The sequence below is a fragment of the Myotis davidii genome, unplaced genomic scaffold (assembly GCF_000327345.1).
Source record: "Myotis davidii unplaced genomic scaffold, ASM32734v1 scaffold46, whole genome shotgun sequence".
NCBI lineage: Eukaryota > Metazoa > Chordata > Mammalia > Chiroptera > Vespertilionidae > Myotis > Myotis davidii.
The window spans coordinates 10,633,404-10,643,569 of NW_006383006.1; the positions used below are offsets into that span (position 1 = coordinate 10,633,404).

A 10,166-nucleotide genomic window follows, 5' to 3' on the forward strand; every position below is an offset into this window, starting at 1 on the left:
ACCAGAATCGAACCTGGGACCCTTCAGTCCGCAGGCCGACGCTCTGTCCACTGAGCCAAACCGGTTAGGGCAGAAAGAAACTTCTGTTTGTCAATTTAAAGTAATTCAGTTCCTTCTGTCCTAAAAAGTCATTTTTGGGATAAAGACTCAAACTTAACTGTCTCTCATAATCAATTCCACTGTCTCTCACGGTGTCTCTGCTCTCCCTCTTCTTTCGCAGTCCACACTGGGGCGCATGGAGACACTAGGATAGCCTCATTGTTTGAAAGAGGAGTGATTGGCACACTGTCTCCGTTCAGACTTTCTTCCCTGCTTTTCTCGGAGCATTATTGTTTTTGTCCTTGTGCCTCTGCCCGTGAAGTGACCCTGGCTGGTATGGCTTGTGGTCTGTGTTCCTGGCACAGGCAGGGCATGATGATTGCTCTCAAGGAGCTTGGCTGTCTCCCTGCTGACGAGGCCCAGCTTTGTTCTTGATGGTGCTAGAACTCTCCTGAGAGGTGACTCCCATTCATTTCCCAGCTTAGCTCAGTCTTTAGGTTTGGATGGCAGGATCATTTGCCATTGCCTGTATTAATCTCATGGCAAGCTCATCCATAACCTTAGCAACCTTCTGCATGATCCACTAGGGGGTACCTGAAAAATTCTGGGTCTTCTATGTACCACATGGGCATTAAGGAAGACTAGGGATGTTATCTCTTTCTCCTATCAAATCAGCATCATGCCACTCTTTCTGTTTTCTTCGAGCTTACCCCATGTTGGTTGGGGTGGTACCCTGCAAGGCCCTCTGTTTCCGGGGTGCTAATGTAAAGCAGGGCACAAGCTCACTATACTTTTGGCCTCAAGCTATCTCTTCAGTGGGGATTTTCCTTAAAAATTAAAACTTCCTTTTAGTTTTGTTAGAGCCATTTCTCGATAAAAGTGTTTTGTTTTTCTTTCCTCATGTCAATGAAGCTGGCTTTCCTATATATTCAGAGGACAAGTTTAGAAATAAAAAACTGAACATTGGCTCTTTGTTTTTGCATTTCTGCTAGAACTTTTCTAGTTTTGCCCCAGTGTATTGACTGCTTCTAGCTAAATAAGGCAAAGGTCACATACGAGAAGCTTTAAAAGAGAAGTGCATAAATATATTTTTAAATGTTTTTACTATAGAATATATAAATTGTAGATTGTATTAATATGTGGACATTAATTATTGATATTTTTTTGTTTGCTTTTCTTTTCTAGAGAGCTGCTTTTGCACATTTCCCTGAACTCTATGATTTTGCCCTCTCAAATGTGGCAGAAGTAGATACTCGGGGATCCTTGGTCAAGTTATTTGGACCTCTTAGGTAAGGTAACATGAAAGGAAAACAGAATTTTAATGTTTTCTTTTGTAGTACTTTAGGAATGTTACTTGCTGCCCTATTTATTGACAACCAGAACTAGCTAGTGCTTCTCTAGCATCTGGTATCTTTGAGTGACCTATATATAATTATCCATCCTTTTCTGCTCTTTGTAAAATTTATGTTTTTCATAACATACAGTTTCCTAGATTTTAATTTTTTCTTAGACTATAACATAAACCTGGTATCCCATCAGTCATAAACAATATACAACAGAAACCAAAAATGTTCATCATTATACTAGTCCCCTCTTATCCACTGTTTCGCTTTTTGTGGATAAAAACAGAAACACTCAATGGAAAATTTCAGAAATAAACAAATCATCCATTTTAAATTGCATACTGCCCTGCTTCGTCCTGCCTGGAACGTGAATCATCCCTTTGTCCAGCGATCCTTGCTGTATACCTGTTAGTCACTTAGTTGCCATCTTGATAGCCAGATTAACTTTTATAGTGTTGAGGTGCTTGTATTTCATTGTTATTTTAATTTATGCCCCAAAATGCAAGAGTAGTGATGTCAACAATTTGAATATGCCAAAGAGAAGCTGTAAATTACTTCCTTGGTTTAATAAGAAAGAAAGTGTATGCTAAGGTTGCTAAGGTCTTTGAACCTTGAAATTGTGAATTTTGAAACTAAAGAAGGAAAAAGAAATTCATGTTAGTTTTGCTGTCTCACTACAGACTAAAAATTATGGCCACAGTGCATGATAAATGCTTAGTTAAGATGGAAAAAGCCTTAAGTTTCTGGGTAGGGGACACAAACAGAAAACGTTTTCCAATTGCTGTGCCAGAAAGCATTGAGCCTATATGAAGACGTCAGCCAGGGGTCCCCTGAAATGAGTGACACCAGGGCATTTACTGCAAGGAAGGGATGGCCAGACAGATTCAGGAATAGGCTTGGACTGATATAAACATTCCTGGAGATGCTGCATTTGCCAATGAAGAAGCTGCTGCCATGGTTTTGGTAGAGTTGAAGAAGTTGATTAAGGACAAAGGTGTGTGTATGTATGTATGTACTAGAGGCCCAGTGCACGAAATTCGTGCAAGGGGCTCGGCCCTCGCAGCCCCGGCTTCATCCAGGTTGTCCGGACGGTTCAGATTTTTTATTTTTGCCATTATTCAAGTCTGAATAGCCATCATTTGTCAGTTCTTTCAAATAAGCAGTATACAAAATGTAGACCTCCCATTCTATCACAGAATTTTTAAAAAAACAGATACTCATGGGTCCAAGTTTATAACTGCTTCATCAGGGACATTCTTAAAACTGGGGTTTTGTGGTTTTGTTAAAATTGCGTGTGGCATGCAGAATGCTATAACTACTTACAGTACCAGTTGGTGCCACTGCCTTGATCTGTGCCAGCAGCTTTGACCGCCATTGCTTTGCACTGTCACTGTATATGTAAAGACGGTGAAAAAATATTGTTTAGTATGAATATAAAAAAGTGTAGTCATTGCAGACTTCCTGAAAGGACCTTCTCAGGGACCACAACAGGTTTTCAGAAAACACTTTGAGAACTCTGTATTAGGGGCTTTCATTGCTGATATTTTATATTTGCTACTCATGTTACAGGACTATATTTTCTAGGTAAAACTTTTTAAACGATCTATAAAATTACATATTTCAGAAGTGAAGTAAGTTAAAATATTCTGATTTGAATTTTCTCTATTTTGCAGTTCAAATACACTCCACCAGGTGGCATCATACCTCTGCTTGTTACCAACTCTTCCTAAAACTGAAGACACAACTTTTGATAAAGAATTTCTTCTAGAATTCTGGTATAGTACATGTTAATATTCTTCAAACTTTGCACGTGGTTTTCCCTACCTGTTTTAATGACTTAAAAATGTAGATTGGTACATATTTTTTCCGGGCTAAAGATTACATACATAATTATGTTATCATTTGGTTTTATCTGATTTCTTTTCTCATCTATTGTATTTTTTCAAGTTTTTTACCTCTTAAAACTGCTTTATGGAATGGATTTGTTCCATGCAAACATGTATGAGCAACTCCTATATCAGGCAAGGGAGTCATGCACTGGGGATCCATAGGTAGCTGACACCATTCCTGCCTGTAAGGGATCACAGTTACACACTCTTATTTAATATACCATATGTATATTGAAGCCCTACCTTTATCACTAGAAAATTCTGGAATGTTTAGAAATAAAGTTATCACTAACGTAGTGGTTTAAGAATTCTAAGGATTTCTTCTTTTCTTTTTTAATTTTTTAAATATATTTCATCGACCTTCCACAGAGAAGAAGGGAGAGGGACAGAGAGTTAGAAACATCAATGAGAGAGATCGATCAGCTGCTTCCCCCACGCCCCCCAGTGGGGATTTGCCGGCAACCAAGGCACATGCCCTTGACCGGAATCGAACCCGGGACCCTTGAGTTCGAAGCCGACGCTCTATCCACTGAGCCAAACCGGTTCGGCATCTAAGGATTTCTTAATCATTTTGGGAAGTGAGGGCTTTAACTCTTAAATAATTCTTTTTTTTAATAAACTTTTATTTGTTCATGCAGTTTTAGGTTCATAGAAAAATTGAGGGGAAGGGACAGACCTTATTTTTAATTTCAGTAAAATATTTCATAAAATGGATGCGTATGTAACCATTCTCCCACTATGAAAATTTAATTATGCAATGTTTACTATTACAAATAATGATGCAATCCTGATACATGCCTCTTTGTGCCCATATATGGACATTTAGGAGAGGTACCAAGAAGTGAAGTTATTTGACTGAATCGTGCTGTTTATTTAAAAGATAAAAGATGCAGCCATATTATCCTCCAAAAGTTATGTGTTCCCACCAACATATTAAAGTATGTCTCTTTAGGCTCTTATCAATATTTTTTATATATATATATTTTATTGATGTTTTTACAGAGAGGAAGGGAGAGAGATAGAGAGTTAGAAACATCGGTGAGAGAGAAACATCAATCAGCTGCCTCCTGCACATCTCCTACCGGGGATGTGCCCGCAAACCAGGTACATGCCCTTGACCGGAATCAAACCCGGGACCTTTCAGTCCACAAGCCGACGCTCTATCCACTGAGCCAAACCGGTTTCGGCTCTTATCAGTATTGAGTATTACAAGCCATCCCAATTTTTGCCAGTCTCATGGGAAAAAAAAATAATAGCTTGTCTTAATTTTTTTGTTTCCTAACTGCCAAAAGGTTGAGGTTGTGGGTTTTTTTTCATTTGTTTTAGATTTTATTTTTATACTTATACAAACATGCACTGTAATCTATATATACATTTTTTACACACATGGAACCATAATGGGCACATGGTTTTGTGACTTATATTCCAAGCTAATACTCTTAATATAGGGTACAAAATATAGTCCCTTACTGTAGAAAGAAAGATGATCTATGCTAGTTTTTGGGGTAGTAACAGGAAACTTTGTAGCAGGTGTTTTTAAGCCTGGTGACAGGTGTGTAAGTGCCATTTGGAGAGAAATCCTTGGGAAGGGTTTTAACTTAAATTCATGTATGGGAAATACTCTTTTTTAAAATTTAAAAAAATTTCATTATATTATTTTTTTATACGCATCAAAAATACTTTTTATTCTCATATTACTTGCATGAAATGTGTGTCCTGGGTCACCATCTTTGCTTTCTTTTTTATAAATCGCTTTTCATTGTCTCTGACTGCAGGTGCTTTCTAAAAATTCCTTGTTGTGTTTCCTGACAATTTAAAATCTTCTCCTGTAAGTCAGGTTTGGAAATGAGGATTTTTCCAGGAATCTTTGTATTGGAAAATAGTTCTGAGTATAGAGTTGATTCTATGCCTTTTAGGGCTTCATAGCTAAGATTTCACCCTTAAAATTTAAATAGTTATTGCAAAAGAAAACAATTTTTAAAATTTATAGTACTCTAGCATGATCTTTCATTTATCCTTCTACTGAAGGATTTCCTTAGGCTTTGGATTTTTCTTACTAGTATATCCAAATTATGATTAAAAAGTTGAAATATGCATATTATTTGGATGATATCACACTGTCATCTTTCCTAAAATAATACTATTTCTACTGAAGAGAATGTGACACATTTTCAAACATATCGTCTTAGCATATGTTAATTAGGCAACAAACTTAATTCAGTATTTAAGATAAATCACAATGGAAGGGTACATAGAGTTCATCAAGTCCACCTCTCTCATGTTATAAATTAGACTGAGACTACCTTATTACTAAACTTTCCCAGATTGTTTAGCAAGTCAGTATAACATTGAAAACTATTGCCTAGGACAGTAGTCAGCAAACTCATTAGTCAACAGAGCCAAATATCAAGAGTACAACGATTGAAATTTCTTTTGAGAGCCAAATTTTTTAAACTTAAACTATATAGGTAGGTACATTGTTATTAACTTAATTAGGGTACTCCTAAACTGGCCTTTGCCAAAAACGTCCTCAATCTGATTGAGGTACGTTCGCTGAGGTCGACACCTTCCAACTCTCCCATCCACACTCGTCTTGTATACTTGTTTCGTCTATCTCAGTGGTCGGCAAACTGCGGCTTGTGAGCCACATGCGGCTCTTTGGCCCCTTGAATGTGGCTCTTCCAAAAAATATCACGTGCAGGCGTGCATGTAGAGTGCGATTGAAACTTCGTGGCACATGCGCAGAAGTCAGTGTTTTGTGGAAGAGCCACCTCAAGGGGCCAAAGAGCCGCATATGGCTCACGAGCCGCAGTTTGCCGACCACTGGCCTAGGATTTGGGGCTTCCATTTTTTTTCTTACATAAACCAGTGCTGAGTGCTATGGTTTCTAAAGTCTTGGCATGTGGCAGGCACTTTGAAACTATTTTATAGTGGTCCATTCATTTTCATAAGAAACCTGAGAGGTGACTGACATTTTATCTTTTTCAATGAAAAGGAAACTAAGGTCAGGGAGGTTGAGGTACCTTGACTGGCTTTTACATAGCTCATAAGTAGAGGTACTGGGAGTGAACTCACATCTGTCTGATTCCAAAGACCATCACGATTGGTACTTCCTGCATCTTTGACTTCTTAGGGGAGGAGGTGATTGAAAAGGGGAATGAAATATCTTGTTAAGTGCTACAGTAACTGCAAGACATGAGACTTCTCACTCCATGCTTCGGGTGAATTTTTCCATAAATTATTTTGATTAAAAAAAGATGCTTCTAACTTTCTGCCTGAACCTGTTCTTTTAGGTATCTCGTCATGAACGTCGAATTTCTCAGATTCAGCAGTTGAACCAGATGCCTTTGTATCCAACTGAGAAAATCATATGGGATGAAAATATTGTCCCAACTGAGTACTATTCAGGGGAAGGTATGATAAAGAATTACAGAATCTAGATGTAGCATGAAACTTAGTTTAGAATTCAAAAATACCCTACGTACTATTTCATTAAGATAATTTTATGGTACCCTCAAGGTCAACTTTAGAAACTAGAAACTATTTAGTATTTCGAATACTTTGCTTTAAGGATTTAAATTTTAACCATAATGTCACCAACTATTTGGTAGTGCTTTTTTAGAGGCTCTTTGAATTCCTTATAGAGCCAGGTAATGACCACCATAAAAACACATTGTCCTTTGTTAATAATTAACCTTAGTTTTGGTTCAAAACCACCTGGTTTGTTCACTTATCTATTTTAACAGATCCTTTCTAAATGCTTTTGCTCATCTAAGGATGAAGATTCACCAAAATTGAGTATATGCCAAAGTGCATTCTCACACATTTTGAAAGCATATTTCAAAAATTTGAGGTAATCTTCTGAACAACAGAATTAGAAGTAATGTGGCTACTTTAAGACATTGCCAGTGTAGCCATTGGTACATTTATTTAAAAGAAAAACTTATTTCAGAGTCATATCCTGAGATATGACTCAGGTAAGCCCAGTGTGCTAAAACTGCTAGATTTCAGAATAGGCAATCTTCATATCTCTTAATGTCTGACAGTGATTAATGCATTATTTCCTCATTTTTCTTATTTGTTCATACTAAAAGCATTAGTGACCATATATGTATGACATCTAACTCATTGACTAGTCGGTCCCTAAAGGGCAGATAACACTTAAGAATATTTTGTCTTTTTAAAAAAGTTTATGTCTCCTTAAAAATGTAAAGTCTTATAGCTAGCTTTTGATACTAGTCAATGATGCTAGTCTGAGTTTAAGACATATTTTGATTAGTAAAGTATTACTTTTCTTCCATTCCCATAGTTAATGAATTTAAATAGAAAGGAGCACTTTTCAGAATTGAAGTTTTTATACATTCATAGACTGATACTAGTTGCCAAATGGTTGGACTTCAATACAGCTGTTTTCAGAGACGTGGCTACACCTTGCTGTTATTCACTGACCATGGATGGGGCTGTGCTGTGGAGCCCAATACCTGGTGCTGTGAACTAGGCAAGACCCAAGCTCTGACTGCATGATCAGCGAGCTGCTCCAAGCTTCTAAGGAGAGAAAATAAGTATAAAATTGGGGCAGAAATAAAAAATACAGTGTGAGAATTGTAAAGAAAATCTTTGTAAAACTTTACCATTTTACAATGTCTTTTACTTTACAGGTATCCCCTATATCCCTTCCTTTTCTTTCTATTGAGGAATCTGCATATGGAAACCTGTATAGTTTCCTATAGTCTGGATTTTTCTAAGTGACTATGAGCGTGTCCCCTGCTTTTTATTTCTCTTGCAAATTGGCAACTAGATGCAGAGGCTCAATCAGGGTGAGGTTCTCTCTCTTTGGCAAGATTCTTGGTGTTAGTGTGTTTATTTTCATCGGGAGGCACATAATGTCTGATTGTCTTTTTGTCATATTAGTAGCCATTGCTGCTTAATAGCTAGATTTGTTAATTGGGTGATCATTGAAAAATGGTGACATTCTAATTGTCTTTTCTTTTTAATAAAAGTATGTTGTTGAAGGAGATGCTTTCTCTCAGCCTCTGACCTGAAAGCAATCGAATTACATTTTAAGTCAGAGTTTACTAATATTAACAATATGAAATTTTTCTACATCAATGTTTCTTGCTTTTAAGTGTGTTATTGCTTTGGTAAGGATACATAGGGATGATGAAAATATGATTTTCCAGTAAAATATGTTTTAGGTTCTTTTTTTAAAAAAAACTTTTGATATTGTTGCTGAGTGCTTGGTCATTTATTATCCATGGGAAGTACTGTTAAGTGAGGATAATGGAAAGAATATTGTTTATTAATACAGTCAGAGAAGGAAAGTACCTTGGGGAATAACGTACAATCAAGGCCTTACCCTTAAAGTATAGCAAGAAGGCAAAGGTTCAGAAGACCACAGTGGTGGTCATTGGAGATAGATTTATACAATGTGATAAACTCATTCAGTTTTCTTGGTAATTTTGTTTGGGATTCATTTTATGGTAGCATTATTTCAAGATTTGCCAAGTGTAAATTAGGTGGTAAAGGGAGAATTTTTAAACTACTCGAGACTGTATTCAAGCATCTCCAGATACTTGTTAGAAGCGCTATTCGGATATGAATCATTCATGTGCAGACTACATGTATTAATGAAATTCATCTTTTTTTAAATATATGTTTATTGATTTTAGAGAGGGAGATAGAAACATCAATGATGAGAGAGAATCATTGATCAGCTGCCTCCTGCACATCCCTTACTAGGGATCGAGCCTGCAACCCAGGCATGTGCCCTTGACTGGAATCGAATCCGGGACCCTTCACCACAGGCTGACGCTCTATCCCAGTGATGGCAAACATTTTGAGCTCGGCGTGTCAGCATTTTGAAAAACCCTACCTTAACTCTGGTGCCATGTCACATATAGAAATTTTTTGATATTTGCAACCATAGTAAAACAAAGACTTATATTTTTGATATTTATTTTATATATTTAAATGCCATTTAACAAAGAAAAATCAACCAAAAAAATGAGTTCATGGGTCACCTCTGACATGCGTGTCATGGGTTCGCCATCACTGCTCTATCCACTGACCCAAACCAGCTAGGGTTGAAATTCATCTTTTATTTTCAATTCTTAATATATAGCATTTATTAACTTGGTTTCATTTATGTGTGGTAGCAGAAATAAGACCTTATTAAATATGCTATATTTTAGATATTAAATTAGATTCTTACCAAATTTGTTATGCCCTTTTTATAGAGAGAGCAGATGTCTGATTAAAAAAAAATTCAAATATGGTTGTTATTTTTCTTTTCAGGTTGTCTTGCTCTTCCCAAGCTAAATTTGCAGTTTTTGACTCTTCATGATTACCTCCTAAGGAACTTTAATCTCTTCCGCTTAGAATCAACTTATGAAATTAGGCAGGACATTGAGGACAGTGTCAGCAGAATGAAGCCTTGGTAAGTAAATTGGTTCCACTTGCAATGCACTGATGCAGTGACTGACATACTGCTGTCAGAAAGCTCATAATGTGTTTAGAAATAATATACCTGGCACAAAGGTGCCCTCCAAAACAAGAGATACTCTTCTTTTTAAATATATTTTTATTGATTTTTTACAGAGAGGAAGGGAGAGGGATAGAGAGTTAGAAACATCAATGAGAGAGAAACATCGATCAGCTGCCTCCTGCACACCCCCTACTGGGGATGTGCCTGCAACCAAGGTACATGCCCTTGACCAGAATTGAACCTGGGGCCCTTCAGTCCATAGGCCGACACTTTATCCATTGAGCCAAACTGGTTAGTGCAGGAGATACTCTTTGAGAAATACTTTAATGTGAATGTATATCAAAAGTGCTAAAATATAAAACCTGGGTATTTGGGATGGGACTGGGGAAAAGGGAAGAGTGGTTATTATCC

At 37.0% G+C, this 10,166-nt stretch overlaps 1 protein-coding gene across 1 annotated transcript in view; it reads left to right on the top strand.

Annotated features, from left to right (window-relative positions):
- The window catches only part of AQR (aquarius intron-binding spliceosomal factor), a 90,758-nt gene that overhangs the window by 33,165 nt on the left and 47,427 nt on the right, over window positions 1–10,166 (top strand). Inside the window, exons 13-17 of the mRNA XM_006778172.2 lie at window positions 1,225–1,328; window positions 3,056–3,157; window positions 3,330–3,381; window positions 6,565–6,685; window positions 9,566–9,707. Of these exons, the coding sequence (XP_006778235.1) occupies window positions 1,225–1,328; window positions 3,056–3,157; window positions 3,330–3,381; window positions 6,565–6,685; window positions 9,566–9,707 (521 nt within the window). The remainder of the gene's footprint in view (window positions 1–1,224; window positions 1,329–3,055; window positions 3,158–3,329; window positions 3,382–6,564; window positions 6,686–9,565; window positions 9,708–10,166) is intronic.